This window comes from Mastacembelus armatus, chromosome 16 (genome assembly GCF_900324485.2).
Source record: "Mastacembelus armatus chromosome 16, fMasArm1.2, whole genome shotgun sequence".
Lineage (NCBI taxonomy): Eukaryota > Metazoa > Chordata > Actinopteri > Synbranchiformes > Mastacembelidae > Mastacembelus > Mastacembelus armatus.
The window spans coordinates 10,045,721-10,068,591 of NC_046648.1; the positions used below are offsets into that span (position 1 = coordinate 10,045,721).

A 22,871-nucleotide genomic window follows, 5' to 3' on the forward strand; every position below is an offset into this window, starting at 1 on the left:
TCTGCTGGAGGTTTTTTCTTCTGTTAAAGGGAGTTTTTCTTCTCCACTGTTGCCAAGTGCTGCTCATAAGGGATTTGTTGGGTTTTTTGTTTTTGTAAAGCGCCTTGAGGTGATTTGTATTGTGATTTGGCACTATACAAATAAATTGAATTGAATTGAATTTAATTGAATTATTTTTAGTGTTCATTGTAAAACCAGTCAGAGCAAAACCTGTTACAATCCATCGTGCTATGGCTTATACTATCTTCATCAAAAATGTATCTGATGTGGTGAATGCATAATGGTCTAATCCTTGAACATAAGACAGTTCCCTCTTTTTAAAACATAAACTACGGAAAAAAAAAACTAAAATCAGACCAATAAGGTATTTTTATCTAACAGCTCACACACCTGACCCAGTCTGTATGTGCATTTTGTGAAAATGATCAAATGGTCAAAATGATAATTTTACCAGAAAATGGTATTTCTGCCAGTTTCCTAAACTGGAGAACTATAGCTGTAAGTTAGAGCTAATGTTCCTACATAAAAAAACTGTATAGGATAAATATTTGTACAATTTTGTATATTTTTTTTGTTTTCCTTGATTCCTTCTTTCATTTATTTATTTTTTGTGCTTATGTTTTTCATGTATTAACTTGTCAAGCTATCATTGATTTCCCATCAGGTTTCCCATCCAACTTGATTAAAAAGGAGGAACTCCTCCTGCCATTCAACTCAAAAGGCACACATTTCCAATCCTGTTGACAGTCTAAAGTCAAAGTCCATTCAAACAAAGTGAGTGCAGGTAAAAGTACTTCATTCATAGTCTCTGCTTGACCTGGTTGTTGCGCGCTCCCGCGGAGCTCATGCACTTCTCCGTAGAAGGGGAAGTCTCCGCCCCACTCTGACGCGTAACGCGTCGTGTACTTTTCAAATAAAGATAAATCTAATTTTGTTGCATTTACCTTATAAAGAGTTACATAGAGTTATAGATAATATATAATAGCCGTGTGATTATTTTGGTGTTTGTCCTCATAATATAGAAACAATTCTTTTTGTAACCGTTTTTACGCGGGAGGTCAAAGGTTACAAACAAAATGGCTGAATACCCTGCAGTTCATCCACAGTGATATCACCGGAGCTTTAGATGGGATGTATTAGGTTGTTTTGGCGCACGGAGACTGTTGCGGGCACCATATGGATGTGGATATGAGTCTTCTGTATAGTACGAAGTGTTAATTATGCTCGGGTCAAATATATGGATACGGTCACTGTAATTGTAATAACAACATTGTAACGTAACACCCAACTGTAAGCTTCGGGAGAAGTTACCAATGGAAGATACAGCGGTCGTTATACAGAGGCTAGTAACGTTAGCTTATCTTAGTGCTCATTGCTGCGTTTGAGTCCCGGCCTCGTTGTTCTGGTTTTCAGTTTTTGCCAGTGTCACTGTACATCCGAGTGTACCTTTTGCAGTCTGGCTAATGTACGAGTTTGTTGAATGTGACGCTAGCGAAGTAGCCCAACACGGCTGGTAAGACAGAAACTTGACGGACCCGGGATCCTGGGATGCTCGACCTCCAGCCAACCCACCACAACTAATTAACGAAGATGAACAGGAAGAAGGATAAAGGATTTGAGAGCCCACGACCATTTAAATTATAAGTACTTTTTGACTAATTCTCTTAGGGTGAAATGAATGACACGGTGTGAAGTCAATACCAGTTGGCTAACGTTAGCTTAAAAACAGTAACTTTAGCTATTGATTAACGTTAGCACGCGTACCGTAACGTTACAAAGCGATGTGAAAATATTTGTGCTTATTGAATTAGAGGGAGTATATGATACAACGTACAGATTAACATCACATATTGACGTGGTTTTTCTGTCATTGCTTTCACGACCCACCAGGTGGTGTGCATCAACAACATCAACTTCCAGAGGAAGTCTGTCATTGTGAGTAACAGTAATGTTAGCTAAGCTGTACCAGAAACACCACACTGCAGTATATGTTGACTCAGGTGAAATCCTATAATTCAGAAGTTGTATTTGCTAGATACTAGGCATAAACAATGTATCAGATTTAGGCCCGTTATTGTGTTAGAGCCCTACAAAGTAATGTTAAACTTAAGTCACAAGGATGTGATAAGAGTTTGCTGCAATTGTATTTGGAACAGATTTTCAGAAAATAAAAATCAATTGAGCTACCATTGACTATTGCAATCCTTTACCACCACCTTCTTCTTCTCTGTTATGTCCTTTAGGGCTATGTTGAGCTGACCATTTTCCCCACAGTGGTCAACTTGAACAGGATCAAGCTAAACAGTAAACAATGCCGCATTTATAGGGTTCGGGTCAACGAACTTGAAGCCCCATTCATTTATAATGACCCCACACTAGAAGTGTGCCATCATGAGTCCAAGCAGTGAGTATATCAGGATACCACCATGTTCCTCTTGAACTGTGCATACCAGATTAGTGTTGAGAAAACTGGAAAATACGTTTTTTTGTGATACTGAGTTGTGGGGTAAGAAATTTATAGGTGTTATTTAGCAAGTAAAGAAAGCATTAGAGAGTAAATGTTTTTTAGTTGTCTTGTATATGACATGGGCATTTTTTATGAATATCATTGTGTGTCAGCTTTAAATAGAAGAATAATTGGGGCAATAATTATCCTATTTTCTAAATGTCTTGTGTGTGACTGCATAGGAGGAACCTCAACTATTTCTCAAGTGCCTATACAGCAGCAGTGAGTGCTGTGGACCCTGATGCAGGACATGGGGAGCTGGTCATCAAAGTTCCGTCTGAACTCTGGAAACAAGGAGATGGTAGGAGGCAAAGCATGGAGAAGTAAAATTTTTTTTGCCATGTTGGTAATGTAAAATTAAGCATTTACACTATTAGAAAGTAATAATTTTGTTAATGAAAATTCCAAATTATCACAAGATTGGTGTAAAATTCCGAAATTATAGTTTTTCCTTTTGACATGGGTTGATGTGGTCACATAAGGATAACTGCGATGACATTTAAACTATGACTGTCTAAAGGAATCTAATCTGCAATGTATCAACATATATGATACCTAATGTCCACATATTTTGTGTCTCCAGATCTGAAAGTTTTTAAGGTTTACATTGAATTTTCCTTGGACCAGCCAAAAGGGGGTCTCCACTTTGTTGTACCTGATGTGGAGGGCAGCATGGCAGAGAGAGGAGCTCATGTGTTTTCCTTTGGGTACCAGAACTCCACCAGGTATCAAAATGAGCTTACAAATCCTGTTTTTACAAAAGTTAATTCAAATAAAATACCTTGTTTTTAGTAGCTGGCCTATTGTGGAAAATTGCAGTTATTTTATAACTATATAACTATACCCCCCCCCCCCTAAATTCCATAAAATAAATAAATAAATTCATCTATGTACATATTGTGTGAACTGTTGTTTTTGAAATTTCTTGTGGCTATCAGCATTAGTCATTGTAGTCTTTTTTTGCCCGTGCTCATGAGTTTGTTTTCTCCCCCAGATTCTGGTTTCCTTGCGTGGACTCTTACTCAGAACTATGTACATGGAAGCTGGAGTTCACTGTGGATGCTTCCATGGTGGCAGTGTCTTGCGGTGATCTGGTGGAGACCATCTATACACATGACATGAGAAAGAAGACCTTTCACTATGTCCTCCCCATCCCCACAGCTGCCCCTAACATCTCCCTGGCTGTGGGGCCTTTTGAAATCCTTGTAGACCCCTACATGCATGAGGTGGGTGAGTTTAAAGGATGGTATTGCTTAGGTAGTTTGGGATATTGGAAAAAGAACACTATATTGCTTTTTTGCGTTTACTTTTAGGAAATCAAATAGTAAGGGCAATATTACCTAAAATTTCTGGCCAGTGTTTTCAGTATCAAAACGAATAATTTAAAGAAACCAATAACTCAATAACTCTTTGAAATAATTAGTTATTACATTTCCATTCATTTTGAATGCACTGAGTTATTATTTGACATAAAATTAAAAAAGACAAACATTAAAAAGAAATCTGTTAAATGTTTATGTAATTTGTCGAGCATAAAATGCCACACAGTTTGTTGTAGCCATGTACGTAAAAGCGTCAGCTATTGTAATAATTATTTTATTGTAATTTAAGAATACAGTTAGTATTTTCTGTTAATGATCACTAGATGTCCATACAAGCACACATACTGTACAACACAAGGTAGCAGTATTGAGCTTCAGGTTTTCTTCATTTCAAAATGACCTTCTATGGCACAGTGTAGTTAAATAGGTTTAATTACCAGGGGATGTATGTACAGCCAGGTAAATGAAGTAACAATGGAACACCATTGTCAGCGCCAGAGAAGACAGATTGCTGTTGTTGTTCTCTTACTAGAGAGTTAGCTACTTCAAGCTACTTGAACAATAATAGGTCCTAATTTTTAATCATAATCTTGCATTTGGTTTTGCCCCTCTCAGGTGACCCATTTCTGCCTGCCACAGCTGCTGCCACTGCTCAAACACTCCATGTCTTACCTGCATGAGATTTTTGAGTTTTATGAAGAGATCCTGACATGCCGCTACCCTTATTCCTGCTTTAAGACTGTGTTTGTGGACGAGGCCTATGTACAAGTGTCTTCCTATGCTTCCATGAGCATCTTCAGGTAAGATAGATGAGATAGTATGTATTAGTAGTATATTGTTTCTCCAGTCCCCTGTTGTTTCAAGTCAGGACCTGATTGGTTGATTTCTGTACTTATGTACATGTCTGTGCACATAGAAATGTGGACTATGATACTTAGGATAATTTACAGTAAACTGTCATGGATGCAGGCTATAGTCCTACTATATTCACACTTTTAATTTTAGTTATTGCTTCTGTCTTTCAGTACCAACCTGCTACACAGTGCTATGATCATAGATCAGACCCCACAGACTCGCCGTTGTCTGGCCCAGGCCTTGGCCCAGCAGTTCTTTGGCTGTTTCATTTCCAGGATGTCATGGTGAGACTTCAGTTTTGGTAATGTAGCAAAGCTAAAACATACAACCTGAGACATAACATCTAACCCACTAGTCAGATTTACCATTTAGAGCCTCCAGCTATTGAAGACTGTCATTGGCTGTGCAGAGACTCACTCAGAAGAATGTTTGTGAATCACAGAATATGGTGCAAATTAAAATAAAATCAAAGCAACAACCAAAATATAAAGCTTGTTAGTGGAACAAAACATAGTCGTTGTGGCTGATTGTGAAATTTGCAACATCCTACAGCTGAAAGGTGCTTTACTAAAGGTATTCATATGAAGTGAAGAGCTAATATACTTCGAACAAGCAATTTTTTTTTTTCTGGACACATACACATCTATCTCTATAATCCTATATGTCTTGAGGCAGATTTGTCTTTCTTGGTCATGCATCTCTGAATCCATTGCTGGAGCATTAAACCAGCGACATTATCTCCTTTTCTGATTCTCTGCACAGTTGCTATTGTCAGTTTTATTGGGACTGAGTACAACACCATAAATGTCTTTAAGAACAGACTGTCCAAAAGCGTGTGGTCTTATCTCCATTAGTACTATTCTCTACTGTCTCAATGACAGCATGTCACCTTCAAGTGTGGAGCAGTTCTAAAAGACTTTGCCTTTACATGTCATTTGACAGTGTGTTGTATGAACTAGGCATCTTTGTGACTTCAGGTATCATGTGAAGATATGTTACATACACCCTTAAATGCTCATACAAAAAGGCTGTCATTATTGTATGAAGCAGACTCGCACAATGTACGAATCACTTTTAATGGAGCTCAGGCTCATGCAGTTTCATTGTTTTATTCAGGTCTTTTTGAGAAGTACGTTAACATTTAGCCCTCGGAACTTTGCATACAAGGCTGATGATGAATGATTTGCTCCAGAAACTTTTTTGTCAGTATTAGGAGTCAGGCCAGCAGTAGCCTGACTGACTCTATTCACCAGTATTTTGGATCCTAGTGTTAATGCTTGGCAACTTAGCCAGTGTGGTTGTTGCGTGTGAGAGACTGAGAAAATAGTTCGAGGGGGCCAACAAAAGGACCTTAACACTCCTGCAGCACCTTTATAACACTCTAGTGCTCCTGCCTTTCAACAGGTTAAAAAAACAACACAGGGTATATCAAACAAAAATGGTAACAAGAATTTCAGCATAACAGACGAGCTCGTAAATACTTTGTGAATTACAATTAAAAATCAACATGCGCAGCTTTATTGAGGGTGTTTTGTTGGAATAAGCTTTAGATTTTTTCAATCACTCCTGTCTAGAAAAGTCACCTTACTAAAACTTCAGATTTCTGGAGAAAACATAGCAGCCAAGTGGCATTGACAAAAAGTTCACAGAGATATTCAAAAGGTATTTGGACAGGAAATTCCATACAAGTGGGGAATACTTTATATGGGAACTATGTCTTCTAAAAACACAAGCTCAAATTCCAAATGTTTATTCAGGATTCTTAGTGTTGCTGGTTAAATAACAATTACTAAGAAATGGCTGAAGTCATAACCCCTGCCAGTGATAGCTGTTCTTTATGACATTTTATCATGGAAAGACTATATCAAGGTCACAGATTGAGAAACTTGAGAAGGTTTGGCAAAACTAGATTAATTTACGGTAATTACTTTGGTTTGCCTGTTGTTACAGCTATGTTTGACTGTTTTCTGGAATTAGCATTTGTGGGCATGCGCTCAGGGCTGATGGCTGAACTTCATCTAGACCTTATTCAGTAGAGGGACTGCAGTTAACAAAAACAGAACAGCTCCTATTACTGTGCATGAAGAATTTTTGGATGTCCCTCCTTTACCTCGTTATCCCCCACTCTCCTCCTCTCCTTTGCTCTTTTCTTATGTCCATCCTCTAAAACACACATCAGATGTTGGGCTTTTGCTTAAGTTGTTGAGCTGGCTGTTGTGTAAGAAAAGACCTCAGCAAAGTCTGTCAGATCTCTTTGATTTTACCAAAACTGGGTACTGAATGCTCACAGTTAATGAGAGTGGGGGTTAACTGGTCCCTGTAATTGAAAACAGCCTGTGCTCAGTAGTCAAGAGAAGGTGCAAGAAAAAGAAAAGCTACTCTTTTCTAAATTTGTGAAACTATATTGATAAATATTAAAATTTGCTTGTAAGCTTTGAAAAACAAGACTTTGCTATTTTATGTTTATGTTTAATGGAAAAATAAACAGGGTTTATTCTGAATAAATGTCAACTGAGATGTAGACAGATTTGGTCATGATAGCGTCTGAAGGTTTTATTTTCTCTCATGCTGTGTTTTTGGACATTTTTCACATTTTTCACATATGACATGTTACTTCTGTAGGGCTGATGAGTGGGTATTGAAGGGAATCTCAGGTTACATCTATGGCCTCTACCTGAAGAAAACCTTTGGAGTCAATGAGTATCGACATTGGATCAAAGAGGTAAAATTTGAATTACATACCTGTTGCCAGTTTTGGAGTCAGACCATGTTGTTATATTTTAAAGGCTGATCCTTTTGTAACACTGAAAGGGCAGAGCAAGTAATAACTGCCTAGGTGCTGCAACGAATACAGTACATGGACACTGGGAAGTTAAGGCAACCACCTTCTACTATTTTCTGGCATTTTTAAAATAAATGATTACCTGGCAAAATAATTGGAAGGCTAATCAGTAATGGCAGTAATTATTAATTGCAGCCCCACAAATTGCCTGCATGATAAAAACAGAATAGCTTTATGCAAAACAGAAATTTAATAATTTCATTTTTACTGAGCTTTTGTAATTGTTAATAAATTTTGTTTATTAACAGGAGCTGGACAAGATTGTGGAATATGAATTGAAGATGGGAGGAGTGCTCTTGCACCCAACCTTTAGTGGAGGCAAAGAGAAAGACAAGTAATATATACATTTTCTACTTGGACCCTTTTGACTTGCAGTAATCTAGTGGGGGTGTGTGAAGTGTGAAATAAGTAATTCTCTGGATCAATGATTGCACTACCTGTTTCTCTCCAGTCCGACACCCCACCTTCATTTCTCCATTAAGCACCCCCACACATTGTCCTGGGAGTACTACAAGATGTTCCAGTGTAAAGCCCACCTGGTGATGAGGCTCATAGAAAACAGGATCAGCATGGAGTTCATGTTGCAGGTGAGAAAACCAGAATTTTCTTGTCTTTTCTGTGTAACGTCAAACTAAAAAGTGCTTTAGACTTTCAATTCTTTCTTTTTGCTGTTGACCGCTATGCTGGTCTCCTTTAGGTTTTCAACAAGCTTCTAAGCCTGGCCAGTACAGCCTCATCCCAAAAGTATCAGAGTCACATGTGGAGCCAGATGCTTCTGTCTACACATGCTTTCCTCAAGTCCATCTCCAATGTCTCTGGCAAAGACATAGGCCCACTCATCAAACAATGGGTGTATCCTCTATCTAATGGAGCTCAGTTTGACTTTATTTTAAACTTGCGATTTGGTTCATATGACTTATCCATGGTTTCATTGTCCTCTGCTGTCATGCATCCACTTCAATTTATGCACTTGTATGAAATGAAACTAATATTAGGTTTATTAGTTAAAAACATTATGCCCACACCAATTGAAAATTCACTTACTAAAGAATGTACTACAATATAAATATTGTAAGCTGTAACTTGCTAGACATCACTACCTTTAATTGTGATTCTAAACAGTCTGTGGTTTCTGCAACTGTTCTTTGTTATTTCCATATGTTTTCAGTCTTAACCCTTGTTATCCAGTGATCAAAGTGGTGTGGTGAAATTCTTTGGCAGTTTTGCCTTCAACAGGAAGAGGAATGTGCTGGAGCTGGAGATCCGTCAGGACTACACATCATCTGGAACTCAGAAATATGTGGTGAGCATTAATATGCTGCATGTGGAATGAGTCTGTTGTCTGTCTGTGTTTAGAAGAAAAGCCATGACTTTAGCAGATAGATGAAGATGGCAATGGAAAAGATTACATGCCAAAAAAGGCTAAAAGAACTATTATTATCAAAAAACAGATTCAATTCATTGCCTCACTGCACCTGGATCTGAGCTTTCTATTAGATAATCATAATCCTTTCTGTTAAACTAATCCTATGCATACTTCCCTGCAGGGCCCCATCAAGGTGACAGTGCAAGAGCTGGATGGGTCCTTCAACCACACGCTGCAGATAGAGGAGAACAGCCTCAAACATGATATCCCCTGCCACTCCAAGAGCAGACGGTAAATACACAGTTTCATTTTCTCATGATTACTCTGTATTTTAGTTTGTATACATTTATTTATTATATTACACTAAATGTAACTTTATCTTTCATTATACTACACTATGGTGTAATATATAGTTGAAATATGTTGTTATATACCAGGAGTGTGACTATACACGATATTGGCCTCATGAGAACAACACAAGGATGATATTTGAATACTATTTTTAAGAACTTTTCAATGATGAAAAATATAACTGGAAAAAGAGTGAAGAGTCCTGAGTTTATTTGCCTGAAAGTCACAAAATCTAAAACATTGCATTGTGAATTGCTTTTACTAGGGCTGCAACAAAAGAGTATAAGTAATCAATTTGATTAATCAGAATTTTACAGAAGAAAAGTCTGTTTTCAATGTGTGTGGGTGTGTGGGTGCATGCGTACATGCATATGGGGCGAATTTTCAGGTTGAAAGACACAGCAGCTAAAAAAAACAGTCTGTCCTGTATAGACTTTAGCTGTCTTTAGAAATTCACTAAATACACCACTGGAAATCTGGACATGAAGCCTAAATGGGGGGGTTAAGGGTGATACAGGTCTCATGCCCGTGTCTTAGAGTGAGTTTGGACTGACATCAGATAAAGCTGTCTGCTGTCTGCTCAGTGAGGTTTGAAAGGATTCATTCCTAAAATAAGTATTTCATCTTGAAATTCAAATTAAAAGAGACCCTGTGGAGTTTTCTTGGAACCATTACATTCCCCAAAGCAATGAGTGAACTTGTGTCAGAGAAGCTGACATGATGTTTTCTAGGTGACTCTATTGTAGCTTCAGGGTTTCCCTCCTATGTTTCATTGTCTATATTTCATTATAACTGAAATGTGAGTCACAGATTTTCAAAGAGAAAATTCCTTCATGTTCAGCTTTAGGTTTTGGTCGTTAACAGATTTTTCTTTTGATTTCTTTTCACAGAAACAAGAAAAAGAAGATTCCTCTGATGAATGGAGAGGAGGTTGACATGGACTTATCAGCAATGGAGTAAGACATTACTGCTGTCACTGTTTGCTGTCTGTCAGTTTTTAAAACGTACTTGACCATTGTAGCTGCAACAAATAGTGCCTCAAGATGCTTGGTTGTCAAATCCACGATTCATATCATTAATACCTTGTTAAGATTAGATGTGTGAAAGCACTAGAGGTTTGACATAGCTTCCATGGGAGAGGTGAGGTAGTTCACATTTCTTTCCTATTCTATGTCCTCTGCAGTGCTGACTCCCCTCTCCTCTGGATCCGCATTGACCCAGACATGTCCATTCTGAGGAAGGTGGAGTTTGAACAGGCTGACTTTATGTGGCAATATCAGCTGCGCTATGAGCGGGATGTGGTTGCACAGGTAGGCTATTGACACAAGTGCAGGTTTTTATGATGGCTTTCGCCTTTCAACATTTGTAAATCCTTAAACTCACCTACTTTCTTTTACAACCACACAGACCTGCATTTTGTTGTTTGTTTATCTGCAGCTACAACGGATCACTACATTTTTAATGTGTAATTCCAGTAGGGACAGTTTCCGATAGGTGATTCCATTTTAGATTCCAGTCCTCAGTTGTTAAAATAATTAGACTTGTTAGTTCCAGTGCAAAAGAAACTTTCATCTGTCTTCACTGTTTTTTAGCCCAGAGCAATCGAAGGCGTTTGTTACAGAGCCACGTTTTCAGCTGGTTAAAATCAGATGCATTTAATTTACATTTCATACCCTGTGTACTGCCACCATTTTCATTTTCAGGTCGTGGGTACAGGTCATGAGTATTAATTAGGCTGTGTAGTGCTTCTGCCTTATCAGCAAGTAAAATCTGACTAGACACCTTTGAGTTGGAGTTCTTTTAGACTCTAGCTTCTTGCAAATGTTCCAAGGTAAGTGTAATAACATTTGATGAGGCACTTGAATGGATTTGGATTTAGTAAGCAGATTCTGCACTAGATCTGAAGTGCTGTTGAACCCCTTTTTTAGCTTCTGGTTTGATGTTCATCAGATAGGTTTTCTTTTCTAGGAGGAAGCCATCTCAGCACTGGAAAAGTTCCCAACTCCTGCCTCCAGACTGGCTCTAACAGATATCCTTGAGCAAGAACAGTGTTTCTACAAAGTCCGCATGCAGGCCTGCTTCTGTTTGGCCAGGGTAAGTGTTGGTGTGCATGTGTGTTTTTGTTACTTCCACAACATTGGAGTATATCAAGTTTGTACAGTGATTTTTACAAAATAAAGGGCAAGAGTTTGTCATAGTTAAGGTAGAAGAATTTTTCAATTAACATGCGACACTAGAAAGTGCCCTCCTATGACCCAGAGTCAATTCACCACACACCATCTGAGAATGATTCTGGAATCTGTCACTTACACACACATTTAATAGTTACAGCTACCATGGGTGTCACTAAAGCTTTATTTTATACTTGCAAACAATTAATTTCCACTTGATGCAAAGATAGTTTTGACTTCAGCCTGACACAATTAGTGTCATTGTCACACACTTGCTTTTTCCATAACATGTATGGCACATCTCTCACAATGATGTAAGTTAGTGTCTGGCCCTTTAATAACTGTTTAGGCAACAATGGAAAAGCCTAAACTTTTACCAATTTTCTTGTTATAACAAGATATTATAACAAGCTACTTTTCTCATTTGATGAGAAAAGAATGACAGTTTGGGAGGTCAAGATGATGGAGGCACAGTGAGTAGAACAAAAAGAAGAAAGGTAAAGTTGCTTTTCTGCTGAATCACTGAAACTAGCATAACTCAGCTCTGTTTTGAAATTGTGTCAGAAATTTCAGTTACTTTCACTTTTAATGGTAGGTGACAGTGTCCAGTGCAAAGGTTGTGTTCCTCTATTCCAGTAGTATTTTGGTAAATAAAATCAACATTTTTACAAAAGCTTTAGTGAAAACAATATTGTGAAGGGGCTACAGTATAAGAACAACATATAATTTTACATCCAGAGAGGCCACCCAGCAGTTTAACCCTTGCTGCACTTACAGCTCAGTTGACTAAATAGTCCTGTTCTGTCACTACAGGAAATTCTCTACGCTCTGGATTTGGTCTGTTCAAACTCTACCCCCCTGGATTTTAGCCACTCAAGTTCCACCTGAACCAATATTTTTACAACATGATAAACGAAGTTGAGGTTGAAATGGCTGCACTTCACTTCTTTCATTAGGTTCCATCTTAATGGCCTTTGGTATATACTACTGCCATGAGTATTACACACACACACACACACACACACACACACACACACATACACACACAGATTGACATACAAGCTCATACACAGAAACATACACATATTCTGACATGCACATAAACATAAGCACTTAAAGACTTGCATACCCACATTGACCACAAAGTAAAATATATAACTGACTTTAACCCCTCTGGATGGACTTGGCTGGGTTGGCATTTGCCTATATGTTATTGGTAGAAAATGTGGGAAGGAAGAAGGAACAGCCTGGGTTTGAAAATTGGTTGGGGGTGAGTGCACATAAAAACTGACAAAAGCACTCATGTTAAAAACACTGACACAAAAATACGGATGTGTTCATGAATATGTGCATACGCATACAGAAACATTCCAGTGTATATCCCCCTTCTTTATTTATCCAACCAAATGACAACATCCTGTGTCAGTGACCTTTTGCCCTATATACATTAACATAAATCCCCCAATATCCTGTTAGAACTCAAAGACCACTGGAACCACTTGTCTTCATACGTGTGGAAATCTCACATGCTACTTTTGTGAGCATTTGCCTTTTACTTTCGTTAATTTCTCACCACAAAAATTATAAGCTTGTGTGACATGTTGGAATGACAATAAATGTTATGGGAGTTATAACATTCGTAACTTATCATTTGTCTGCTGCACAGCATTTTTCAAGTGACTACTGTATACGTCTCTGTTTTTACTTTTCATCTTTTGCAGTAGAATATTTAATTGCTTCCTGTCTCTATTTGACTGTAACAGCAGCAGATGGAGGACAGCTGATGGTTTCTGTCATCTACATGTGGCAACTTGAACAGAGCTGAACAAAAGCAGCTGTAGCAAAGTTGTGTTCATCTGTTTTTGTGTCTTTATATAAAACTTGCAGATAGCCAATGCCATGGTCAGCACGTGGCAGGGCCCGCCAGCTATGAAGTCCCTGTTTACCAGAATGTTCTGCTGTAAGAGCTGCCCCAACATCGTCAAGACCAACAACTTTATCAACTTCCAGAGCTACTTCCTGCAAAAGGTACATCAAAGAAAATGCAGTGGCAGACACATGTTGTTTCTCACTAATAGCTTCAATAGCATTTATCACCACCAAGCCATTGTCAAAAGTCTGAAAACTCAAAGTCTCATTGAAAGTGTGTATACTCCTAAGTTAATGGTATCAACGAGATGAAGTCAGGAGATAGCAAAGTCAGTTGTTCCAAATTGGAGGTGTGAGTTAGAGCTGTCATGCCAACAGGTTGGAAAGGGTTACAAAGTAGTCTTAGAGACTTTAGATATTCATCAGTCCACAGTAAGACTGTAAATGTAAATGTCAATGATGTAGTTCTGTGCATGCTCTCCTTAGAAGTGGCCGTCCAGCTAGCATGGCTGGGTGAAGAAGCTGGGTGATACAGCAAGACATTCTGTAAATGACTGTAAACACAGAACTCTAACTATACAAGGAGCCCTGAGTTTGTTTTTCAGCAATAAATGTCCTGTTCAGAACATCTTTGTCTAAAATGTTTACGTTAAAAGGTAAATATCAAGTAATAAGTCACTGCATCTTTAAAACTCTCAAATATTTGATATTACCCTCAAAATTCTATTATTGGGCTCAAATGATGTCTTTTACATTTTTTTACAGCCTTATCATATCATCTAATTGCTGTTTTGTCTTTATCAGACAATGCCTGTTGCCATGGCGTTACTCAGAGATGTCCAGAACCTGTGTCCCAAAGATGTGCTCAATTTTATACTTGACCTCATCAAGTACAATGACAACAGAAAAAACAAGGTAAAGACACATATTCACTCTAAGCTAGTAACAAACATAATCTATTATTCATCTGCATCAGGACCTTGAATGGTTAAAATACTTCTTTTGGCATATTAAAAACCTAAAAAACTGTTTGTTTAAAACTTTTTGTTTGAAAGTTGCCAGTAGTAAATTTTTTTGTTCCAATGATCAGCATCCATCAGAAGGTATTTTAATTTCTTGTCCTGCTCCTCTTACCTGTCTTCAGTTTTCAGATAACTACTACCGTGCAGATCTGATTGAAGCACTGACCAACTCTCTGACTCCAGCAATCAGCATCAACAATGAAGTGAGAACAGTGGACAACTTAAATGCGGATGTGCGTCTGATCTTGGAGGAGATCACCCGATTCCTCAACATGGAGAAACTGTTGCCTAGCTTCAGAAACACCATCACTGTCAGGTGGAGTGAACTGTGCGATGCTTGAGGACTTTCTCCTAAAATGCTTTACTTCTGGTACCACAAAAAACAATTACATGACTATTGCTCTAAAACAGAGTAAAGCTCTAGCTAGTTTCCATCTGATCAGATGACGTTCACTTAGTGATCCTCACTCACTCCAACCACAGGAGCCACTTCTATAAGGAAATTCATATAAAGTTATACATCGATAATGGCAGCCAGTGTAACTTTCATCTTATCTTGTTTGCAATGAATAACAGAAGAACAGGGACTTGCAATTAGAATAATAGTCTAAAAAAAACTGGAATATTTACTAAGATTATTATTCAGCCCTAATATGCTTAATTTTTACTATCATCCCCTTCTCCCCAGTTGTCTGAGAGCAATTCGTCAGCTCCAGAAGAATGGTCATATTCCCAGTGACCCATCACTCTTCAAGTCCTACGCCGAGTATGGACACTTCGTAGACGTTCGCATCGCTGCATTGGAGGCTCTGGTGGACTTTACAAGAGGTATAATATTTAGCATAAGGGGCTAGCTTTACTAAATGTTTTAAGTCTTCCAGTCAGCCATTATTTATACCAGCCTATAGAGGGTCACAAGGGGGCTGAAACCAATCCCAGCTGACATCCGGTGAGTGGAGAGGTCACCAGTCTGTCACAGGGCTGATCCATAGAGACAGACAAACACTCACATTCACACCTATAGACAATTCAGTCACCAGGTAGCCTAACCTGCATGTGTTTGGACTGTGGGAAGAAGCTAGAGTACCTGGAGAGAACCCACAGGGGCATGGGGGGAACATACAAACTCAGAAAGGCCCCAGTCTGCCCAGATTTGAACACAATGCACTAGACCACATGGAAAATGCCATATAAAATCAAATTTAAAAAATTAGTCATAAGTATGCAAACTTAGTTACTTTTGATATTCTTTTCCTATTGTGAAATGTCTGTCATTTGTGTTGTTAGGCTACATCTAGTTTATAGATTCCCAAGACACATCGAGGACTTTCAAATTTTCAAGTTTTCAAGTTTTATAAGCGTGGATAAAGTTTGAGTTCTGATACATTTTATTTTCAAAACTGTCATCATAGTGCACTCTCTCACTTACACAAGCTGCCTGTCTCTCTCTCCCTCTGTATCTCTCCTACACTACTCATATTATGACTTCTCCACCTGTGCAGTTTTGTTACTCCGGTTCTCTGTTTAACTCCTCTCCTGGCACGATTGTCTTTGAGAAGCTCTTTATGTGTTTTTTCATTTCTTTTAAGTTGTTACCAAAATAACTCCAAGCTCTTTAACTGAGGCTCAGCTGTTGCTGGTGCATGCATTTAGAGCAACAAAGAGGTACAGGCACACAATAGGTGTCTGGTTACTAAAACATAACCCACACCAGCCAGAATCCAGATTTTTTTAGTTGCTATGGTGTTAAAAGAGCCTTAAATCAGAAGCCAGGTATCTTTTCTGGCACTGTTTAATTTGGCTATTTCTTCAGTTTCCCCTAGGATGTTTTTCAAAGTCTGTTGTGTGTATTTTCTCTCTTTGTTGTCTTCCAGTTGAAAGAAGTGCAGCAGAGCTGCAGTGGTTGCTCAACATGGTCCAGAATGACCCAGCCCATTATGTCAGGTCAGCTACCACATTGTACCTAGCAGTCAAATTTTAAACCTGCTTTCTCCTGATGCTAAATATTAGCTGCTGTTTACTTGATATGGTGCTCTTTTCCCATAGTTAGCATTAATGTAATAGGAGTACCTTAAAATACATCATGCATAAGCGCAAACCTGCAGCTTATAGCAATGCTGCCTTTCTTCATTTGTTCTGGTACAAAACCCTGTTGTAAGTTCTTAATAAATAAGAACACCTGCAAATCAAATGTGTCTATTTGAATTAGCGCCCTGGCATAAAACACTTTTCCAAGTGAAACATAATACAGTAATTACACATCCTTTGTACATTGAAAGTTATTGTAGTTGTTGAAAATACGACTCCTATCCACACACTGCATCACATCCCTTCCTAAAGTGATTCACTGTAAGTAAAAGGTAAAAGTAGCTACAGTCCTGTTCTTTCCATGTGTCATGGAAACCATGAACATTTTGAGAGTGATTTTCCAGTCTGGAATAGTCATGGAAAATCACAAAAATAGCAAAATGTCTCAACAAATGTTGCCATCCTGAAAAATAAATTTGACATTGTTTTCCTTTTTCTGAGAGTGAAATGTCAGCTCTCCACAGCTGCCACCAGAAATTAAGATGACTGTATATTCAGGGACCAGATGAGGTTAGAATGGCAGGGTGAGAATATTGGGCTGAAACACTCCCACAGAGATGTGGGCTATTAAATGAACCACAGATACACCCTCTATTGCAGTAGTTCTTTATGAATACTATATATTTGACCTGCTGTCAGGAAGCAGAATGAACATGGGTGGCAGTGTGTAATGCATAAGAATCTGGTCTGCTTTAAAAGACACTTTCTTCTTTATGTGACATACCGGCCTTATGTCACTGAAAGTGTCCTGAGAAATCAAAAAGTGGGAACCCTATTAAATCTTTGGATTTCTATAATCTTCCTGTAGTATATTTTACCACCTGAATAAGTGATGTACATTTAAATGACCAACTTCACCTGTTCTTCAATACAATGTAATGTAATTTTGACTGTGCTTGCTTGTTTGTTGGTCGATCAGACATAAGATCCTGGTTATGCTGTGTAAGAATCCACCTTTCACCAGGACAACAGACTCTGCTCTGTGCAACGAAGCCTTGGTCGACCAGCTGTGGAAGCTCATGAACTCAGGTGACACACACTCACACACACCTGTGCTCTTTATAAAAGGCAAGCTGTTAAGATCTTGATGACATCTTGTTGCTGAGGCAGTTAGCAATCCTCAGTCTTGATAAAAGCTAATAAATGCCAACTCAAGCAAAAAAGGGTTTAGTTAATGCTTGTACAGTTGTGCTCTCTATTCTACAGCCTGCACAGTATATGCAACAAAAACAAGAAAGCTTGCATTTAACAACTCTTTCTTTGGATTCATCAGTAAATTAATGTGATCTATAAAAAGAAAAGCGATAATGAAGCTGTTTGTGTGCTACTTTATGCCACTGAAGAAAAGTATCACTCACATTATTAGGCTACTTTCTGTCGAGCAAAGCCAGAAGTGCCAGTTCACTACTATACTCGAAAATACTAACGCAGAATATTTTTCACAACAGGGGCCTGTTTTACTTTACTCATTCTTTTCTAATGGCTCTGGGGCTCCAGACTTCTGTGGTGACGTTTCACTGGTGCTGTCTGAAAGTTTTCAAAACAGTGACTTCAGAAAGTGCTAGGAGCCCATCCAGTTATTTTAGTGCTATGAACTTGATTTAAAGTGCATCTTTTGAACAGTGTCTAAAGTATTGACACTTCCCAGCAGCACTGTTGGCTCCACCCCTGTGATGTGGAACTTTGGAAACACTAGGGCTTCTCTGTGAGCTACCACATTCAGTATCCTGGCACGAAGGGCTTTAGTGACCGAGAACCCATTAGGGTTTTCCAGTGACAGAGATGAAAGAAAAGCTGACTTACCACCAGTACTCTGGTTTACTAGACGTACTGTTATCTGAGTTGAGGGACCTCTTTTTTTCCATTATTCAGTTCATGTGATTTCTATTCTCCAGTTAGACAGAGAGAAGCACAAAAATTGCAACAATATCCTCTCCAAATAAAGCCAAATAAGGAAATAATCAAAGTTCTTGAATGTCTTAAAATAAATACATGGTCTGTTGACATTTTTCTTTCAGTCATTAATATTGTTGTCTCTAATCTTCTCATACATAAAACGAGGGGAAACGGATCATTTTCTTTCAGAAATAAGACTTGAATAAATGACTTTCCCCTACCACATGTGTTTGACTGGACAGATTTCTGTCACATTACTGAAGCAGTCTGCTGTTGCTCAACTCCCTGACCCTGTCTGAGCGCTATTTAGCCCTTTATCGTGATCCCAGTTTTTTAAAGCAGGCAAAAAAAAAAAAAATGGTTCTGCCTTTAATAATTCCAAAGGAGGAATGAAACAATCAACTGCTAATTTTGCCCATTTTGACTTCATTATTTTGCTTTTCACAGGAATAATGCTGCTTTGACCTGAGGATTTTGCACAAGCAAACTGATTAACAGATTTTTTTTTTCAGATATCTATCTGCAACCATCCCTATAAAACAGCAGTTCACTCAGACATGTGGCCAGGAGAGAAACCCTGTCAGGATCTTTGCACATTGTCCTCGTTGGGATCAGTTAGCTGCATTAGAAACATTTCCCCTGGCAGTTCCCTGTAATGATTTTTTGCAACTCTTGTGTTTTTCCAAATTAGAGCTCTAGTGAGATGCCATATTATAGCTGCAGCAATTTGATGATATCTTTTGCTTTCAGTTATGTACTGAGGAAAGATTATGGTCTACTTTTTGGTGCAGTGTCTCGGCAATACGCACACATAGCACTGCCTTCTATTGTGTCCTCGGGTTTCATTATTTCTTTCTCTTCCAGGCATTTTTATGTCTTTCAGTTAGCTAGCCAGGCCATGGCAGTTCAGTCTGCCAACCTAAATATATACCCCCTTATATCCCAAATACAACTTTTGTGATTTTCACAATTCCATATTTCTGGTTTGCATTTTACATTTACTGCAACATGTTATTTAATTGGTTGACCAAGAAGCACTAAAGTTGAACACCAAGGTATTGATGATTATTATTTCTAGTGAATGAACCTTTGTTTCTCGGTCAGTCCATGTGGGTTGCTGTTAGGTAGCATGACTGCTGCCAGTTTCAATACCCAGTGGCCAGAATGTGGTGATTTAACATACTATGTTATGTTGGTTGTTTTCTTCTTCTCCACTCAAAACCCGCAGCCCCTCATGTGTTAAACACTGCACTCACAGGATGATGTTTCAGTGGCTGAAGGTCAGTGCTGTAAGAACACAAACTCAGAGTACTTTCTGCTGCTGTTGGACTTTTTACTCGACCTTCTCCCAAAGCCACAGTCCACCCCCCAGCGTTAGGCGCCTGGCTTATGGATTGTCAGCTTCAGCAATATTCGGTGTTTAATTCATTTCAACTTAACACGCTGCTATTCAGATGGATCATATTATGATGCCACTCGTGCCACTAAGACATGATTTTTTTGTGTCTAGTTGTGCTCATATTGTTTGTGGGGATGTCATCTAGAATGTGCGGTTAGAGAACTTGCAGTGTTCAGGGTTGATGTTGCTTCTGGAAATCTATGCCCTCCAGGCCTATGGTGGCTTAATATCTCTAATATCTATTTTCCCACTTTTCACTTTTCCTCCCCGTTACTCCTTGTCTCTTTCTTGCCCTTTGACTTCGACTCTGTCCCCTTTCTCTGTTTGTATGCTTGCATTTGTTTTAGTGCCTTCAGTGAGGGTTGCAATTTTGTAATGCATACAATTTTGACAATGCAATTGAATATCTGTGTTTTGTAAGTATTTCCCGGGACATGTTTGGCCTAGTTTTGATAGCAGACAGCAGCAAGGTGAGAGGAAATGAAGGGCAACAAAGGAGGGATGGTATTCCACAATAATCCTCAGGGATGTTGACATGGACAGTGTCTTAGTTTACTATATCATCAGGACACCCCACTACCCCCCTGGATGTCTGACTGTAATGCTTTTCACAGGTACCTCTCATGACTGGCGACTTCGGTGCAATGCTGTGAATCTCTACCACGCATTGTTTGGTCTGACTCGGCCTTCCTGCCTTCCACTGCCAGAACTGGGCCTCGTGCTCAACTTGAAGGAGAAGAAAGCTGTGCTCAACCCAACCATCAAGCCTGAAATAGGGATTAGTACTGTTATGGACACGCCTGCTAGTATAGGCATCCATGGTGTCGGCATGAGCTACACAACTGTAAGTGATGTGAAGTTCTCAGCTCCCGGATGTATTTTGGTCCTGAATTCTGTAATTTCAGCAAAGCAGCACGTGAAAGACATCTCTGCCAGTGGTGATGTCATGTGCTAGCTGCTCGGTGGTCTTTATTTCTTTCTGCTTGACTGTGTGTGATTTAGTAATGCTACATTATGATTTTCAAATGGCACACAGATAGCAACTACGTCATTAAAACTATGTTGTCTTGGGTTAGACCTGTGTAATTATGGGTACTGCAGTGCAGTGTAGCCAACATTATTTGGCTGTACCTAATTCTCATTGCATCACTACCCAGAATCACTGTAGTGATTCATCATTTTGGCTACTGTGGCTATGTTTATATCTCTGTGACATCTGATCAAACAAGTATTAGACCACCATGGACCCAGGTTTACTACAGTGCAGACTGATATTATCAAATCCCATGAAGCTTCTGCAAACTTCTCAGAGATTCTGAGAGTGAAATTCTTAGACTGAATCATTTTCAATGTGCTGCAAATACAATTATTCATGTTGGATAATTCTAAATGAAAATTGGTAAGCTACAGTAAAAAGATATTCAGGGTTCTTTGCTTGTGTCGGGCAGGTTGATGAAGAGCCAGATCCTATTTCATTAGGGGTGTGTGGGGTGGGCCAGCCCCCTCAGGGCCTGAAGCGGAAAGCTGAGACCCCATTGGGCTCCCCTCCAGAACCAGGACAGGTACTGCAGCAACAGGATGATGATGGGAGAGGAGGGCGCTACAAGATCAGGGTAAAGGACTTTTGGCTTCGTTTTGTTTCTACATCTGTCCTTCCTCACTTTCCTCTGCCCTTCTGTCTTAAATACTGTGTTTAGGTTTGTTATTTATGGACTTTGGTTCTACCATCATCTACAATTTTTTGTTACTACTTGCATCTCTATTATCCACAAACGCTCAGATAAATAATAGTTTGTCACCATTCACTCTTGTTCAGGAATAATTAAATGCATGTCAGCTGATTTTCATACGATATTAATATGTAGTTCTGTCTTGTTGTAGTTTAACACGATGGAAGATGAAGATATTGATATGGAGACTGTTCATGATAGTCAGGCATTCATTCACCATCACCTTAACCTGTTAGAGAGACCCTCTACACCAGGTACGAATATACACACAATACTTCATGTATCATATTTAAAGAAAATCACTGATGGGACATCGTCACGCTCTTTCTGTTTTTAGGTAAAGAGCCACCATCAGTGGAACAGCCCATGTTGTCCATGCCTGCGACGCCGCTGCCAACCTTCTCTAAAGAGACAACCTCTTCATCCTCCAAACATGGTGGCGAGCACGGCCACCACCATCACCACCATCACCACGAGCACAAGAAGAAGAAGAAAAAGCACAAACACAAGCACAAACACAAGCACAAGCATGAAAGCAAGGACAAGGAGAAGGACAGAGAGAGGGATGCCCTGCACGCCTACAGCAACAGCCCGGCCAGCGGCAGATCCCTCCGTTCGCCGTCTCTGTCTGATTAAATATCTCCAGAGATGTTCAGTTTCCAGCCACTGTTGACTCAGTCAGGGCTAATTGGATGCATCCATTTTTCAGCAGCAGGCGTGTGTTTATGGAGATGCAAAATGGAAGCTAAAACAGGTCACATTTAACTAAATATTGATTACTAATGTTACACAGCAAGACTCATTTGGGCCAATTGTTGTTGAGAAGTGTTGTAGTCCTCAGATAAATGGTAACAGCAAAAACAGCAGTCTCTGTTGACTTACAAAGGAAACGTAGTGAGGCTGCAGTGTCATTTAAGATAAACCCTTCTGAGGATTCCCTGTGTCCATGCACCACACGCGCACACACAGACCCATGGCCTCAGGAGTTTGTGGACTTTGAACACAGCTTCCAGGCCTTCTGGGGCATGCAACCACATACACCTCTCTCCACAAACAGTCAAATACAGTGTTTGCCAACCTCATATACTTTTCCCTGCATAGACACCAGGCTGGTGTGCCTCATCCCCACAGCTCAATCCCAGCATTCAGAGAGTGGCTTCTGTGGGGAAGCATGATTGATCTTGGTGTGGATTTAACCATTCTGTCTGGAATGGGCCTCCGGTGTCTTAATGTCCTGCAAATGACTTTTCCCTGTTTGCTCACAGATGGAAATTAAACAAGAATTTCTACTGTACTGTGAAGTTGAAACTCAAGGAACACTGGTGTGTTTTTTTAAAGTACTTTTGTTTCTCAGTGGTCACTGGTGATTAAAGATGCTTTTGTATTCATTGATGTTTTGACTTGAATCCAGCTCCACAAAGTAATTTATGGCTAGGTTTACTCTGGCACTGTGG

At 39.2% G+C, this 22,871-nt stretch overlaps 2 protein-coding genes across 2 annotated transcripts in view; one reads left to right on the forward strand and one right to left on the reverse strand.

Annotated features, from left to right (window-relative positions):
- Positions 1-22,871, reverse strand: part of cndp1 (carnosine dipeptidase 1) — a 54,764-nt gene that overhangs the window by 8,381 nt on the left and 23,512 nt on the right. The window lies entirely within an intron of this gene.
- taf2 (TAF2 RNA polymerase II, TATA box binding protein (TBP)-associated factor) lies at positions 1,077-22,805 on the forward strand. Its single transcript, XM_026293756.2, has 27 exons — positions 1,077-1,640; positions 1,881-1,935; positions 2,244-2,404; positions 2,689-2,807; positions 3,090-3,231; positions 3,501-3,732; positions 4,444-4,628; positions 4,854-4,967; positions 7,306-7,405; positions 7,774-7,859; positions 7,977-8,112; positions 8,223-8,377; positions 8,714-8,828; positions 9,073-9,182; positions 10,133-10,198; positions 10,426-10,552; positions 11,211-11,336; positions 13,301-13,441; positions 14,087-14,197; positions 14,427-14,620; positions 14,993-15,132; positions 16,179-16,248; positions 17,312-17,421; positions 20,302-20,531; positions 21,136-21,300; positions 21,569-21,671; positions 21,755-22,805. Exons 1-27 carry the CDS (start codon positions 1,591-1,593, stop codon positions 22,051-22,053), a joined length of 3,642 nt encoding a protein of 1,213 aa, XP_026149541.1. The 5' UTR covers positions 1,077-1,590; the 3' UTR covers positions 22,054-22,805.